This window comes from Scyliorhinus canicula, chromosome 3, assembly GCF_902713615.1.
Source record: "Scyliorhinus canicula chromosome 3, sScyCan1.1, whole genome shotgun sequence".
NCBI lineage: Eukaryota > Metazoa > Chordata > Chondrichthyes > Carcharhiniformes > Scyliorhinidae > Scyliorhinus > Scyliorhinus canicula.
The window spans coordinates 208,705,876-208,724,110 of NC_052148.1; the positions used below are offsets into that span (position 1 = coordinate 208,705,876).

Below are 18,235 nucleotides of genomic sequence, written 5' to 3' on the forward strand. Positions count from 1 at the left end.
GAATAAAAATGGGAAAGGACAGGGAGGTGGTAGGCCACCCTTTCAGAATCAGAGAGGACAGGGACAGGTTAATTATCAAACTCCGAGACAGGGACCACTGCCTGGCCCTCCAGGTGTGTGCTGGGGGTGCGGGGAGACAGGTCACATAAAAAGGAATTGCCTGCGGAATTCCACCAGACAGGGAGAAAACCAGCAACAGGCAGGCCAACAGCTGATCCAAGGGTCGCCGAACAGCGTCCCGATGTTTCAAGGGCCGGGGAACCATCAGAGTTTCGCATAGAGAGGCCCAGAGAACCCCGAAATGGTAGGACAGTACGTACAAATAACAGAAACCGCAGAGCAGGAACCTATAGTTAATGCTAGAGTAGGCGGGATCGAGGTCCCCATGATGATAGACACCGGTGCCACATGTACGTGCATACAAACGAAATATGCGGATCACCTACCATTGTCAAACCGGTTTGTAAAAACTGTGGGGTTCTCGGGGAAAATAACACTAGCTCAAATGACGATGCCGGTGCCTATTACCATTGGAAATAAAACTACCCATGTACCTATTTTAGTATATGATAAAACTCCTTTAAATCTATTGGGAAGGGACGCAATCCTAGGTCTGGGACTGAAATTAGAATGTACCGAACAAGGAATTGATTTGATGGGAATGTATTCACTTGAGGTACCAGGAAAGGAAGGGGTTAATGTATATTGGCTGGGAGATATAGAGGAACAAATTAAAAGACAGATCTGGACAGTCTGGGGAAAACTTATAGACACTTGGGTTCCACAAGCCAAGTGGCCGAGAACAGAATTACACAGTACAATGATATTTGATGAAGGACAGGCACCTGAAATACAAGAGAAATGGGAAAAGGAGGCAGGACGAGAACAGGAAATAAAGTCAGGAAGTATTTTAATTGGACTAGAGGGAGTGGCCCTCGCAATCGTTAGGAATGAATGGATTGACAAATGGTTCTCGGTACCTGGGGCGGAGCCACATGTCACATTGAAAGTTAATCCGGGATATAGATCAAAGGACCTAGGACCCATGGTGTTAAGAGCGCAAGACTTAGAATTTGTACAGACAGATAGTGCAGATATTTGGACGTCCAGCGATGGACAAATGACGAAAATAATTTTGGATGTTAGGATGCTTGGGACACCAAAGCAGATAACAATAGGAGTGCAAAGTGAGAAACAGGAGCGGGAATGGAGAGAGAGCTTAGAGCAGGATTTGAACTCCCTCCCACAGGAGTTGTGGTCCAGACAGGACACGGATGTAGGGAGGGTTAAAAACGCTAATCCAGTTGAAGTCAGACTAAAGACAGGGCGCCAGGGGCCCTATAGACCACAATACCCAATCAACACAGAAGCAATTGAAGGAATTAGAGAAACGATTAAGGGATTGATAGAAGCAGGGGTATTAAAGGAAACCCGGAGTAGGTGTAATACCCCGCTCCTACCAGTAAAGAAGGCGGACGGAGAAAAATGGAGATTGGTGCATGACCTAAGGGCAATTAATGAGGTAGTGGAAGATATGCCCGTAGAAGTTCCAAACCCTTACACCTTGCTGACAAATATACCACCTGAAAGTAGATGGTTTACGGTAATCGACCTATGTTCAGCATTTTTTAGTGTGCCACTAGCTCCAGAAAGTCAGTATCTCTTTGCATTTACGTACGAGGGGAAACAATACACATACAATAGAATGCCCCAAGGATTTAAACATTCCCCACATGTATTCAATCAGGTGTTGAAAGCAGATTTAGAAGGAATACAGTTGGAAGGAACACTGCTACAATATGTGGATGATTTATTATTATGCACAGAGACACAAGAACAATGCAGGAAGGATAGTTTAAAACTTTTGAAAAGACTAGCAGAGGGGGGTCATAAAGTATCCTGGAAGAAGCTGCAGCTGTGCCAGAGACAGGTAGAATACTTGGGGAGAGAAATATCAGCAGGACAGAAGGGGATAGCTCCACAGCAAATAGAAGCAGTACTGAAAATTCCGAAGCCACAGACGGTGGGACAAATGATGACATTTTTGGGAATGACAGGATTCAGTTCAGAATGGGTGGAAAACTATGCAGAAAAAACGCAGGCACTACGAAAGATAATGAAGGAGGCAGGGTGTGACGAATTAAAAGCCAAACTAAAATGGGACAAAGATGCGCTAGAAGCATTTGAGAATATAAAGAGTGAAATGGCACAGGCACCAGCATTGGCTTTACCGACCTATGACAAGCCCTTTGATTTATTTGTGAGTAACAGGGAAGCCGGATTTGCTACAGCAGTGTTAACACAGGAAAGTTGCAAGGGAAGGCGAAGGCAGACTGTAGCATATTATAGTACCAAGCTAGATGACGTAGCAATGGGATACCCGCCGTGTTATCAAGGCCTGGCAGCAGCTTGGTGGGCGTACGAAAAGGCAGCTACGGTCACAATGGGATATCCGATAAACATACATGTATACCATAAAATAGCTGAATTGATTGAAAAAGGGAAGTTTGTTCTGACGCCGGCTAGAATTCACCATTTTCAAATGCTGACCACATTCCCGGACATTACGATAGTAAAGTGCAATAGGGCCAACCCAGCTGACTATACGCCATTGCCACATGAGGGAGAGGAGCATGAGTGTGTGAGAGAGACAAGAGTGTTTATGAAACTGAGGAAAGATCTGCAGGCTGATAAGTTAAACACAGAAGAAAAGAGAACGTTGTATGTTGATGGCTCGTGCCATAGGGATCATAGGGGAAATCATGCTGGCTATGCAGTAGTTGAACAGAAAGGGAAAACATTTGAGGTAGTGGAGGCAAAAGAATGTGAGCAGCCATGCTCAGCCCAGTTAGCGGAGCTTGAAGCACTGACCAGAGCATGTGAATTAGCAAACGGGGAAGCAGTGGAAATTTATACTGATTCAGCCTATGCCCACGGGGTTTGTCACCTTTTTGGGGCAATATGGAAGCAAAGGGGATTTACGAAAAGCGGAGGAGGACCAATTCAACACGAAGTTCAAATCAGGGCTTTAATAAGGGCTATGATGGGCCCAAGGGAATTAGCCATAATTAAGTGTCAGGCGCATAAAAAGGGAACAGATAACATCACACAGGGAAATACCAAAGCTGACAAGGCGGCTAAAGAAGCATCAGGATACATTGAGGCTACGATAGCCCCAGTAGAAATAGCAAGGCCGCACCCAGGGCCAGGTGTGGGGAATATCGAACCTCAAATCACATTAGAAGATGTGGCACAATTACAGGAAGCAGCCCCTGTAGCAGAAAAAACAATGTGGAGAGAGAGAGGAGCATTACAGGGACAACATGACAAAATATGGAGAAATGGGGAAGGATTGATCATAGCACCCACATCGTTACTAACCGTACTAATTAGTGAAGCATATGGGGTGGATCACTGTGCGAGAGGAGAAGTGGCTAGGAAGATTAAGAAAGAAGGATTCTGGTCACCATACCTGCAAAACTCAATTGACTACATACTGGGTCTGTGTGAGGTGTGTGCTCAGAATAATATCAGGAAAGGCATTACTGCCCCAATAGGGCACATACCCATTCCAGAAGGGCCGTTTAAACATCTATGCATGGACTATGTGGATATGGGAAAGGTGGTAAGAGGAAAAAGATACATGCTAGTGATTATTGATAGATTCAGCAGATGGATAGAAGCAACGCCATCCAAAGATCAAGGATCTGGAACGGTAATTAACTTCCTGTCAAAAGAAATTATCCCAAGATTTGGCATACCCATGCAATTAAGTTCAGACAATGGATCTGCTTTTATAGGGAGGGCACTGAGAGAGACACTCTCAGCACTCCGTATAAAGCAGAGGTTTGGATGTGTGTATCATCCTCAATCCCAAGGAATGGTGGAGAGAGCAAACGGAACCCTCAAGGCTAAAATAAGCAAAATTTGTAGTGAGACAGGAAAAAACTGGATAGATGCTCTGCCATTGGCTTTAATGCAGTACAGGAGTCAGGAAAACAGAATCACACATTTAAGCCCGCATGAGATGATGACAGGAAGAGTAATGCCGGTGCCAAAGATCGGGGGAACAGGGGGCCCCACATTGGAGTGTTTAGATCAGGATGCAAGAGAGTATGTACGACAATTAACTTTTATACATAGAACTATTTTTGAACAGGAAAAGGCCAAGGAGGAGGAGAGCCCTGCCACGGAACACCAGATCACACCGGGAGATCAAGTATACATCAGAAAGTTCCGGAGACGTTGGCATGAACCCAGACGAGAAGGGCCGTTTGAAGTCACCAGAGTATCTCCCACGGCGTTGCAAGTAGAAGGCAGTACACTGTGGTATCACTTGAACCATTGTACCAGAACGGTACCTGGGGTAGGGGAGAGAAGGGAGACTGAAGTTAGAGGTAGGGTGGATAGAAGTAGCAGCGAGGAAGAGATAGCACTACACGAGGATAATCGTGAGGGGGAGGAGCAGAGCCAAAGTACAGCAGAAATAATAAATGATGATGAGAGTGGTTCTGTGCATGAGCTGGCTGATGATACAAATGCCCAGCTTCAGCCTGTTAGTCACGGTGCCGAGGGAGGTGAGGACGGTGAGAGGGCCTCATTCCCCACAGGGGACTTGGAACCTATTTCCCTGGGGGACTTCCTTGACCCGTAACAAGGGAAAGCGGGATGCAGATGACATAGGGGTGCGGAATCAGGAAGGTAGAGTATTAAGACAAACAAGACGTAGGCGATCAGTGAGTACGGATACTATTTGGGAGAAAGGAGGGGTCTGTGTTATGTTTGGAGATCAGTGTTGCACATTTATCCCTAACAACACTGATCCAGAGGGGTCGTTTACACGGGCCATGAATAAGTTGAAGAATCTTAGGGCAGAAGTGAAAGAAAATGCTGGGTTTGGGCATGAAGCATGGAATTGGTTGGATAGGATGTTTGGAAGATGGGGGGCATGGTTTGCCAAAGCTGGAGCTGTAGCAATCATAATCATAACCGTTCTAGGACTCATATTTTGTTGTTTTTTACCCGCCCTGAGATCCTTCCTTACCAGAGTTGCAACACGGCAGATGATGGTTACAAGCAGCTCACGTTCGCGAGGAAAAACGGAGGAAAGGGAAAACCTTGAGCTGCCTCCGATGAGCGGATTCACCATGACCCTGGTCGAGATGGAAACTCGTCACTCTGTGAAAGGACTATAATAATGGACGATTGCTTTGTACCAACAACAGCACCTGACTGAAATTCGCAAAAGACTTGGAGAACTTAGTCTGTACACAGGAATCAGTCTTTTTTCCTTCCCTTGACAAGGGTGGGAAGGTTTTTGGCTGATGGCTGTTAGGAGCAAGCAATCTGGGGGAGCGACCCGAGAATTAGAACCTGGATAGATGAATTATGATAAAGAAGAATTAGGGACATTGTTCCCTGCCCAAAGTATTCGGCTCCTCCACATTGCCTGCAAAAAGTGTTTAAAATAAATTGTAAATGGGATCCAGTAAGGGGATTATTTGAGCTTGGTAATTTGTGTGAGGCTAGGGAATAGCCTCAAAGGGGGGACATGTAAGGGAATTTGTACTGGATATTGTATGAGTTAGATACGAAGTTTAGAATCATAGGTTTTAGTGAAATAATAAAGTAAGATTTAGGTGAGTATTGAGATGAGTGTGAACTCAGGATAACTTTGTGTGACCTAATGTAATCAAGTATAGTTAATATGATTAAAGCAGCAGACCCAGAGAAATAGCATTTAAAATACAAACAGTCACTTGGAAGAACAATGAACAGCTCAGGGCTTAACTAAAATGGTTGCCCATAAATAAGGGCTATAAAGGAGTCTGTTTTTGTATACATTCGGCCTTGGTCCGCAGAACTGTCTGTTTCACAAGAAGAAAGTTTAGACAAAGATGAGATAAGAACTGACTTATGGCTGCTAGGCTGAGAGGCTTAATGTAAACAATAGTGGCCAAAGTAAGGAAAGCAGATAAGACGGCTGTAAATTAAGATAAGAGCTTGCATCATGGGGTTAAAATGAACATAAAAGGCGGTAAGCCCTGAAGCTTTTTAGATTGCTCCGGACAATCTCAGCTCTGTTTCTCTCATGCTAAGGGAAATAAAGTTCACTGCTTGGAAGATCGCTCCTCAGACTCTCTGTGTTTTAATATTTGAATAGGTACAAACAAATTGTCGTCCTGGGGAACCACGACATATCTCCAGTCTGAATTATTAAAATTTTATCCAGGACTCCCACCTTGCACCTTTCATAAACCTGAGCTCATCCAACTCTGCCCGCTACCCTGGCTGTACCAAGTTCCATTCACCCCTGTGCTCACTGACCTACATCGTTTCCTGACCTAATGTCACCTCAGTTTCTCACCCTAATTTTCAAGTCTCTTAATGGTCTCACTCCTCCCTTTGCAGCAGAAGGCATAGCTACTAATGACAGAGCGATGCAAGTACCACATGCACAAGAGGCCTGAATTTAAGAAACACTTGAGGTCTCAGAGGCTGGAGGAGGTTAGAGATGGGCTTATCTCAGGGTGAAGTAGAACAGTGGGTTTCAAATGTGTATTGGGCAGTGGTGCTGCAAAATGTACAATGTTGGAACAATCACTAGTTAGATGCAGCTAATACAGGATCAGTTGAATTTCTACCCTAAAGAGACTTTTTTTTTTTTTTCCTTTTTTTAAAAATTTAGAGTACCCAATTATTATTTTTCCAATTTAGGGGCAATTTAGCGTGACCAATTCACCTAATCTGCACATCTTTGGGTTGTGGGGGCGAAACCCACGCAGACATGGGAAGAATGTGCAAACTCCACACGGACAGTGACCCAGGGCCGGGATTCAAACCTGGGACCTCAGCGCCGTAGGCAGCAATGCTAACCACTGTGCCACCGTGCTGCCCTAAAGAGACTTTACTTTGAATGAGACACAACCATTCCCCTCCATTGCCTGGTCTAGTGGTTCAGGTGAATCAAGATACCAAAAAAAAGGAATTTCTTCCAGTGTCTCAGCCACTTCGTTTCAATGTTTATGGGATTATGCTGTCTACAAAATGGAAACCATACATCTACATATCACTGCCATTCAAAATGTATTTACATTTAATATCTCGAGGTATTGACAGACATGTTGTAAAAATAGTGCTATTCTATTTGCTCTTTACAGGATATAAAGTTAATTTCACCTTGCCAGTGGGAAGCAGCATTTGAAGGGCATGCAGAGAGTAAAATGGGCAGAAATCACAGGCTGCATCCCTATCAACTTGATGGGATTATGAAATCATTCAAATCTTCTGCATCCAGGGGCTGGCATGTATAGTCCACACACAGTAACTCAAATTAAGTTTACTTCTCTGGGGGCAGCATGGTGGCACAGTGGTTAACATTGCTGCCTCACAGCACCCTAGCCCCAGGTCACTGTCCATGTGGAGTTTGCACATTTGCCTCCCCCATGTCTATGTGGGTCTCACCCCCACAACCCAAAGATGTGCATGGTAGGTGGATTGGATATGCTAATTGCCCCTTAATTGAAAATACATTTTAAAAGTTTACTTCTCTGAAAAAGTGGGGGGGGGGGGGGGGTCCTTTGTTAAATATTTGGGTGGATGATACAGGGACAACATGGTTAAGTCATCCCGAAGTCTTCCTGTAAGCCTGGCTCCTCACTGGGAAAGCAAGAGCCTTATTACATACTACACAAACAGTATAACAAATTTACAACAGGGCAACAAGGTATCTTGAACAACTTTATTTTTCTAAAGTAGGGTTCTTCTGTATAAAATTAGCAAATTACAGACACACTTTGTACGTATACGACAGACATTGATCACTCTGCGACAAACTATTTTTATTACCAGAATGTAATTATCCAATTGTCCTGCACTTGGGAGGAAAAATCCAGCTTATAATTAAAAATAGCAGTGTAATTACCATTGTACTATATTAGATTTCACTTTTTAATCAATTGTCAGCCCTCCTGCTTGTGCTGGACTCTGGTTAAGAATGGTTCTAGCCACTACCAGCCAGCCACTAATTTTCTCTTTGTGTCCATATCTTTCATGGGAGAATCATGGTGAGCCAAGTGATGCTTAAATTCAATTTATTTTTGGGATGATGGCATCACTGGCATTTACTGCCAACCAAGACTACCTGTAGCACTGCAGCTGAAATCAGCCGACACCAGGGGCCACTTCAGGTTCACATGTTGTTTATGAATAAAAACAATTTGGGAGGGCAGCACAGGGTTCAATCCCGGCTCTGGGTCACTGTCCGTGTGGAGTTTGCACTTTCTCCCTGTGTTTGCGTGGGTTTTGTCCCCAAAACCCAAAAATGTGCAAGCTAGGTGGATTGGCCACACGCAATTGCCCCTTAATTGGAAAAAATTAATTGGGTACTCTAAAATTTAAAAAACAGAATTTGAATGCCAAAAAAGAGATACAGGTCTAGAAGGCAAGTAAGCCTAGTGGACCACAGATTTGGATTTCCATTTAATTATAGTTAATGGTACCAATTCTCCCAGTTGGTTGGTGCACAGATTCACATTTGACAGGGGGAGGGTTGAAAAGGAGACCATGAGGGGTAAGAAACCAGGAAAAGTGTTTGGTAAAGGGAAGTTAAACTACTGTTTCGTTAGAGTTAATGAATTTGAACAATTCATGCAGTATAAAAAATTAAATTAAAAAGTGGCTTGAAAACCAGCACATTAAATTCAGAACCTTGAATAAATTATTTCTGCTGCACTTGATTTTCAGGATTTTTACTTAAAAATCACACCACACACTATCACAAAGATAAACTCCTATTTAGTTCTCAACTGATTTTTTTTTTTTACAATCTCAGACTGGTCAGAAAATTCAAGGCAATCCAAAGGATAATTTAGTCACGTTACAGCAATGTTGCAGAAATTAACTGCCAGCTTTGTCTTTTATGCAATAGCTACACAGTTGAAAGAAACTGCACACACATTTGCGAACTGACTAGGATTTCAGTTGTTCAAAAAAAAAGCTGAATGTGACCAAGGGAGATGCTACCCAATTCAAAAATGACAAGACACATTAAGGACTCTACCCAGATCTTCTCAAAACGAGCACGAAGTGTACAACCAAGATGTCTTAAGACATTAAACTGACTACTGGTCATTCAAAGCCAAAATTCTGGAGCTTTGGCTCAACAATATTGCGGGAGTACCATCACCAAATGGACTGCAGCGGTTCAAGGCAGAAGCTTACCACCAAATTCTCATAGGCACCGAGAGATGGGTAATAAACACCAGCGTTGCCGGGTCACCCAGATGCAGAGCATGGATGCCCTGGAGAATCAACGGTAAAGGAATGTCAAGGATATCAAAGATATTCAGACCCATTGAAGTCACTGGTAAGCTATTGGACAACTTTTAAAAAAATGCAAAATGCAGATGGACTAAGTAACGTTAGAACACATTTGTTTTACCATTTATTTTTTAATAGTAGCCATGGACAAATTTAACAGTAATTTTGCTCACAGGCAATACTGAACAAAAGGAATGCGCTATGAACATTGAGCACCCGGTTTTAAGCTTAGTGTCTTACTCAGCACATAACCTGTTCTCAAAATATTATTTTAAATGCATTGCATTCACTTCAAAATAGACACACCTATTAATTCAATACACCCCCCAAACGCACACACGCACCCCTCCCCCACACACACGTCCCCCTCACACATCCCCATGCTCAACCCCACACGCACACACCTGAAAATGGATATTAATTTGTTCATATCAACTTTAAGTAGCATTTCTGCAACAAAATTAAAACCCAAATGTAGCAAAGTGAACTTACTCAAAAGAATACTGTTCATTTAAGAAGTGCCCTGTAATTCTTTCTAAGTATTCACTTTACCTTGAATGTCCAGCAACACAAATTTACAAAAATAATCCACTTTTTCTAAACAATAGATGACCATAGTATACTATTTTGAAAGGTGCTTTTAATAGACAAAAGGAATTCAGAAGTAAAAATATACCAGTACTTCCTTGAAATTTTAACAAGGCGTAGCTTTTTCATCTTCCCAAAAAGGGTCACTACAACCCATTTCATAATCACCATGCATTTATATTTACAAACAAATAATGTAGTTAAACAGCAAAAAAATAAATATAGGTACTGGGAATAATTAAGAACAGTGCACCCTGAAATCTGATTAGTTGCTACAGTGTATACAGGATAATCCACACCGTCTTTTTTGCTGCTGCAAAAAAACAGTGGTTAGGATGAAATACTGTAAACCAGTGATCGGAGCCTCTGTTTCCTCTTCAAAAAGGAATAAAAAAAGATTCATGCAACTATACAAATGAAAAAATAAACAATTTGTTCATTGTTAACAAAAATTCAAATAATAAAGTTTCTTTGCCAATATATTTTTGAACATTAGATCCTTCTGCTGCATTAAGGATACTAATTAATCTAGGAAAGCAATAAACCGTCACATCATATGAGGAAATATGAAATTAACCCCCTCAAGTCACCAAATCAAAAAGCTTAGGTTTAAAAAATCTGTTGGATAAAATATAGATTTTTTTTCTTTAAAAAGCAGTCAGGAGAGACACATAATTTATCCACAGTTACGAGTCAGCACCTCCCCATCCTTAAACACAGGTATATTACATTGTGCTATATACCTGTGGGTTCTAAATTGCTATACTTCTATTACTCTTCACCACGTCAGGCTGTCGGCTACCTGATAATGGCAAGAAAAAGTAAAGCAACACAGAATACAAGTGACTAAGCAATAGTTTAACTGACTGGCTCAATCTTCACTCTGCCAGTCACTAGATGAATTAGTCAGATGTACATTTTAACACTTCCCTGGCATGAATACCATATATAGCTTTATTCAGTCTTTTTCCCCCTGTAAAATACACCATAATGTCAAACAAGCAGGCCCAGCATCATTACTTCAATAAAACTCAATCCCATAATCCATAAATGGGTAATCATCTCACAGTACACACCAAATGGAATTTACTTTGAGATAAAGAGCTCTAGCAAAGAAAGGCACTGTATCTTCCACACACTAACCAAAACCCATTTACTTCCAAATATGATCACCCCTGAATACAATTACTTCATCAGAAATGGCAACCAAAATGACTTGAAAATAGGGAAAATTCCAGATGTATTTCTGTAGTTTAAAAAAAAACTGGAAATGCATCTGAAGCTTCAACACAAATTCAGAATTCTTGTGATTGCATAAACTGCAATTGTATAATATCCTTCCAATTCTAATTTATTATCCTAAATATACTGCGGAATAATGCTACATGGCAATCACTGACTGGTTCACCACTACATACACCAACAGGTGCCATCCTCTTCCCTCAACTTCTTAAAACCATATCTTACTGACAAACTTTATCCAACAAGATAATAAATTTCAATACAGCAAGTGGGGCATTTTACATTGTGCCCACAAACATTCAGATCAGGCATGGATACATGTGGTGCAAAGCTCCCTCTACGCAGACACAAGATGCCCTGACCTCAAATTTCACATTGCCATTTTATTTTTGCCATCTGGCCTTTCAATTTCTGAATGTTACCAAATTATTCCCAAATCTACACGGATCTGTAGGGAGTGGGGGCACAAAAAACTGGGAATAGATTGAATCTACCAACTTTATTTTCAGCCAAGAGTAAAATAATACTTTTGTCGAATCAAACTGAATTGTAACCCAACATTAGACAGTCTGTAAAGGAACCTGTATAAGGGTCTTTCAACTTTAATCAGCACAGTACAAATGATCCATTGAGTTAGACACTTTATGGGTCATTGGATAAAGAAATCAGTCAATGTTCCTGTCTTCGGGACATTAAAGTCAAACGTAACAGAACCCATCTCCTACATCGAGATAAAAAACAATAAATTCAGCAAAGAGCAGGAATTCAAGCAGTGACCTTCTACCCTGTCTCACTTAGTGCTACATTGAATGATGGTTTTACTGCAGAGATTTGTTCCAACATCATAATGTTGCAAACACACCATCTTCTTGTTGAAAGCAATAAAAACTGTAAATGTAATAGAAGGTTCAAAATAATGATAAAGGAATGAAATAGCATATTGTTTGGATTCAATCAACTGTTAGCTATACAGAAGACAGTTCATCCATTCCCAGTGTATCATCCTAGCATTACTTATTCTGAGCAATACACTGATAGCCGTCTAGATCGGATTTATATTATCACAACTTTACCTTTCACATCAGATTTTCAATTTTCTTTGCTGTGAAATACTTACTCACATAAACAGTTTATTAATCCCAACATGGTGCCGTACAAATTTAAAAACCACAGATAAATAGGCACTTGTATTTTATACATAATTTGTACCATAGATTGCAGTGTATAAGCAGACCCTACATAAAAGTCAACCCCATTCTTTGAGCTCCAAAACGCATCTTTAGGCCTACACTCGCATTCAGGTTTGGCCTCAATTTTTCAGTTCAGAAATACATGTTTAGGGTTATACTCCTAGGGGTGGGATCAAGTGTAAGTTGCCCAGATGCTCAAGGCATGCCAACACAAAGAATCCCTTGCATGGCGATTGATGAACATAAATGGGTCCTCCTTGAAAAGAATTAAGTATGAAGCTGGTTTCAAGCTAAAAGTTGGCATATTTGCCAACTCATCAAACAACTGTGCTGCAGTGAGGAAATTGTTTGTGAAAACCTGGTACAAGAAAGGAATATGGATTTGGTCCTCAAAATGATGCCCAAGACCAAATATGCCACAACAACAGGAACCAGCCACTGGATTGATCTTGGGCAGCAAGGAAAAATCTGACAGGTTACGTCTTCACCAGAAATGCAATGCGGCTATACGCCCTTAGTGGAACAAGTCACATGCCCATCCAGCAGACAATGGAATAAGTGGATGGTTGATGGAGGAATCACTTGCACCAAGGGCGGAAATATGTGTGCTGCTCCGCTTGATGTTTTTGTGATATCAAATCTGAAGATGTTATTAATGCACAAACTTGTCAGATCATTCCACTCCATATCCAATTTAATAAATGGAGTGGAAGATGTGGACGTATTATTAAAATAGAAAGCATCACATTGATCCAGAGTGGATCCTTACGATGATGCCATAGCCAAGTGATTCGGGATGAATTTGATAAATTCAGTATTGGATGCCAAAGACGATGAATTTGGAAGGTTTAAAACATTAGGACTATGGTTCAGACAATCTTTGAAGAATTGTTTCATTAAATACATAACATTTATTTAATTCGAATTGCTGGAGTGATAACACAAATTTCAAAATGGATTTCAACACGAGTAGTTCACATTTTATACTGAGCATATAAATCAACCCCCCCCCCCCCCCCCCCAACATCACTTTTGAAAGAATTCAAAGCTTCAACTATCATCAGTCATGGATGAAATACAAATAAATAATACCCTTTCTGGTTTTGGACTTGCAGTCAACCAACATCAAATGTGTACAGTTCAGGAATTAATTTGTTTGACTATTCTGGACTGTATTAGCAAAAGGCGACTATCCAGCATTGTCAAGCACGAGTAAAAAATTCATCCATATGCTGCGCTAATTAAAAAGTCAGAGAAAAACAAGGAATTTCTAGCCATTTTAAGAATGTCCTTCTTTAACAACACTTTGTTTGAATGTCAATTACTGATAACCAGCTTACAGGATTTAGAGAGCAAAGTGTATCTGGCCCTGACCAAGGTATTGAAATAATCTCGTCACATTCCAACTACAAGTTAATTCACATTCATTATAAGATGCCGCTCAGCACCTTTCAAGCTGGCTGTGCAATTAAATGAACTGAAACAAAGGTTGTCCAACGGTTCAACTAATGAAGACAGAAGTTGACCTGCATAAATCAGAGGTCACAGATTTGATTCAGTCATTTCTGATTTAGCTAATTTCAGTAGGCATGGGACAACTGTCTCAGCCCACTCGGTTGACATAAGAGAAATCCCTTTGCCAAAGTACTAGTAAAACCTTACCCTGTGAATTATATCCAAAGCAAGGAGTCAAAGCTTTCAGGAGAGAAAGAAGATACAACTGCCATCTGAACAAAAAGGATGTTGTTAGGAACCAATGGCTAGGTTTGGAGTAACAGTTCTCTTTTGTACTAACATCTCCAATTTTATATCTTGAGGAATGCAACAAGGGCTCGCGGAGTATAGAAACTACTTGAAACCAAGCTGTGATCAGTATCACTCATTGTATCAACTGTGTAAGTGACAGTGAATGTTTTGCACCAAATATGCTTGACTATGTTAAATCACTCATAGGTTAGGTCATCACTTTAAAAATCTTTTTGGTGCTCACTTCGGTATAGAGTACAAGTCAGTCACAGAAGTTCTGTATTGCCTTCAGATATTCCCCTCTTGCTTAAAAGTAAAAGTGCAATCTCACCGACAGAATTGAAAAATGTAATCTTCCGTACATGGCACATCACTTACAAACACCAAGACTACAAAAATAATATCTGCTGTCACTAAGTAACTTTCAAAAGTTATGATTTGTTTTTAAAAACATGGCAGTACATCTCCCAAAATCTGCGTACTGGACATGTGTCTCATTTCCTTGCATATGTATGCAGTCCACTGATCGTTTGAGAAGATTGACAATCTGCCTGCAACATAAGAGTCCTTATTTTTAAACAAATACTATGGTTTTTTTCTTAAAGTTTGCAATTTCCCCAATTCCATAATGTTTGAACGGAGACAACGATACAACATTGTTTAACATATGACTGCATTTGCCAACATGGTAGGTCCCTGGTGTCAAGTCAGACCACATTGGGAAAGGCACTCAGCAAATGGAGGGAAAAAAACCTCAGTAAGGATCAACCCAGGATGCTTTTAGATGTCATACAGTACACAGCTTAGAATGGGATCAGCACTAACTTGTGAATGGGTTATTTGCCTGTTTTTAAAGTTGAGAAGGGTTGGAATAATGCCTGTTGCAAGGGTAGCAAAGAATAGGAGAATATTAAAAGTATCTTAAAAGTTTCTGGCAGCCAAAATGCTCAGAGTAGCAGTAAATGGCAAAATAAGTAATTAGTACTCAAATTTAACTTAAGGAAACTCAACACTATTGTATACAAAGATTTTTGGAAGGCAATTTGCAAGATGTGCACAAGAGGCTTAAAAGTGGGCACACAGACCTGTTTAAACATTACAGTTAATTATCAGTCAATCTACTGTCACTGATCCATTATGCAATGGACCATTGGTAATTGAGCCCTGTAGAAAAGTGTTCCAAATTCTCAAGATTTCCTTTGAGATCTCTATCAAGAGTCAAATAAGATCATTCAAACGTCTACGTTATCAAACCAAAGGTCTTCTCTGAAGTGAATTGTACATCTATGAGTCGATGGTGAAACACTGAAAAACTAAGAGTTCCCGTGAATACATTTTGCCAAAACTCAAATAAATGCACAAATTACCCAAGTTTGAACACAAAAGCTTTGAGCACTCCATTAGACGATTATCTGTTTATCTTTTACCACAAGAATTAGTGGTACCTGCCACTAACCTGCATTGGCTGGGTTTTACCCTCAATGCAAGCCATAGGATCAGCTAATCAAAAAATGTGCTGGCTAGATTGTGAAGTCTCTTAGTGAATCCATTAAATACAATCATCCAACAATATATTTCCTCCTACTCCAAGTCTTTTAGCAAAATAATTTAGCTATGTGCCAGAATTAGGACTTGCCACAGGGCCAGAAGAATCTGTGGATCAGTAGGTTCTTGTTCTGCTCTGATAAGTCAGTAGAATAAGGCCAGGACAGTTAAAAAGACACTATATCTTGATTTGTGCCCAAAAGCTCTAGGTTGTGACCCTGAAGACAGCAGCCAGACATGACCATCCTTTATTTCAGGCAGATCTTTCCATGGTCATTGTTGTATTCTTTTGTAATGCCTGAACTGTCTTAGACAATGCTTGATTATTTCCTTACTTGAGCTTATCTAAAAGAGATAGTGCGCTTTGATCACGAAATTCCACTGTATGAAAACTTGCATTTGCATCCTCAGTGGAGCAGACTGGCAGTTGCACACTAAATCAACAGTCATTTGGACTTTTTATTGAAGAACATCTCGCCCCTGCGGTCTTTCTGGGAGCTAGCAGTATGAAAATTAATCTTTCCCTCGCTGAAAAGAAGCAGAACATCACGAAGTGTCCCGGGCAATCCAACCGCTCTCCGTTAAGAAATTCAATATCCTTTTCTTTAAGACTTTGTCGAGGTAGCTGGGCAGGCGGCTCTTGGAAGGGATACCCTGCCTTTTCTGCAGGTAGTCCTTGATGATAATGGTCTTGACGGTCAGGTAGCGTGTGGGGCTGAGGTTGAGGGAGCTGCAGAGCAACTTCTCCCGCTCGGACAGCAGGTCAAAGCCGGCCAGGTTCTCCATGGAGCTGAACTCGACCGCCGTCTCCTTGCCCGCCTCGTCCTTGCCCCGCTTGGCGCCCGCGCTGTTCTTCATCTCCTTGCGCTTCTCCCGCTTGTGCCGGGCCGCCTCGTACTCGGCCGACTCCTCGGTCTTGGCGATGCCGTTGCGCCGGTAGCGCTGCAGCTCGCGGATCTTGGCCCGCAGCGCCCGCTCCTTGTGCAGGTTGTCGAAGCAGTCGTCGAACTCCTTGGCTGACATGAACTGGCAGATGGGCCGGAGCTTGGCCCGCAGCTCCTTCTCCTCCTTGGTCACCTTGCGCCTGAGTGGCCGCTCCTTCCTCTCCTTGCCCAGGAAGGCGGGCACCAGGCTGTAGTCGCGGGCCATGTTCTTGCGGCGCTGCCGCTCCCGCAGCTTCCGCACGTACATGTCAACGTGGGCCCGCTTCAGCTCGATGTCCACCTCCTCGTCGTCGTAGTTGACGGCCAGGCCGCTGATGAGGGTCTCGGCGTCCTGCAGGTACTCGATCTCGTAGTCGTCCCGCAGCGGCATGTAACCCAGCTGCTGCTGCTCGGCCACGCTGATGTCGAGCGGCGGCAAAGGGGCCGTGAGGCTGGGGGACAACGGCCCGCCCCCCGGGCACGTGTGGTCAGTTACGCGGTTGGGGATGGAATCCGGGATGCACGCTCTGCCCAGGTTGCCATGGATATACATGCTGACGTAGTGCTCCATCACTTCCGGGGGCGCGCGCCCCCCCACATGCGCGGCCATGTCCTCCCAGTTGCCGAAGCCGTACTGTTCGATGGCATCGAGCAGCAGCTGCTCCTCCCGGCTCGTCCAGCCCCCCTCCGCCTCGGCTCCCCACAGCGTGAAGCGCCCGCCGTCCACCAGCTGGTAGCCGTGCCAGCGCCGGTGCTGGCCGATCTCGGCGCCGGCCGAGAAGCACTCGGGGCACAGCTCGATGTCCTGACACTCGGTGCAGCGGAGCCGCAGGCTCGTCACGTCGGCCAGGCAGTAGACGCAGTACTTCTTGCCCAGCTCCGCCATTGTGCGACGAGCCTGCGCGCGCGACGCGCGTGCCCGCCTGCCGGCTGACCGCTCCTCCCTCCTCTTGGTGGTAGTTCGAGCATGCGCGGGAGAGCGCCACCTGCTGGGGTGGGGGTGCTGAGGAAAGGAGCATTGAGCTGGGAGGGTGGGGATAAATGGACTGCACCACTGCGCAGGCAGATTAGACCTCAGAGGTGCAGCAATAGCTGATAAATTAAACTTTTGTAGATTAAAATGCAGAATTGTCTTTACCCATATACATGTCAGAAAATGCAAAATTGTCTTTCTCCATATCCATGTCAGTTTTACATGAAAATATTGAATCATAACATGATGCAACACAGAAAAAGGCCTTTCGGCCCATTAAGAGCAGTCCAGATAGTCCCACTCCCCTGACCATTTCCCCATACCCTGGACATTTTGCCATTTCAAGTATTTAGAACATAGAACAGTACAGCACAGAACAGGCCCTTCGGCCCTCAATGTTGTGCCGAGCCATGATCACCCCACTCAAACCCACGTATCCACCCTATACCCGTAACCCAACAACCCCCCCTTAACCTTACTTTTTAGGACACTACGGGCAATTTAGCATGGCCAATCCACCTAACCCGCACATCTTTGGACTGTGGGAGGAAACCGGAGCACCCGGAGGAAACCCACGCACACAGGGGGAGGACGTGCAGACTCCACACAGACAGTGACCCAGCCGGGAATAGAACCTGGGACCCTGGAGCTGTGAAGCATTGATGCTAACCACCATGCTACCCTGCTGCCCTATTTATCTTGTTCCC

At 43.0% G+C, this 18,235-nt stretch overlaps 1 protein-coding gene across 1 annotated transcript; it reads right to left on the minus strand.

Annotated features, from left to right (window-relative positions):
- Positions 1-7,727: 7,727 nt before the first annotated feature.
- tada2b (transcriptional adaptor 2B) lies at positions 7,728-17,488 on the minus strand. Its single transcript, XM_038792106.1, has one exon. It carries the CDS (start codon positions 17,439-17,441, stop codon positions 16,179-16,181), a length of 1,263 nt encoding a protein of 420 aa, XP_038648034.1. The 5' UTR covers positions 17,442-17,488; the 3' UTR covers positions 7,728-16,178.
- Positions 17,489-18,235: the final 747 nt, after the last annotated feature.

Bases quoted from the DNA above. Each gene is read 5' to 3' on its own strand.
- tada2b (XM_038792106.1), bottom strand. From the start codon at position 17,441: ATGGCGGAGCTGGGCAAGAAGTACTGCGTCTACTGCCTGGCCGACGTG.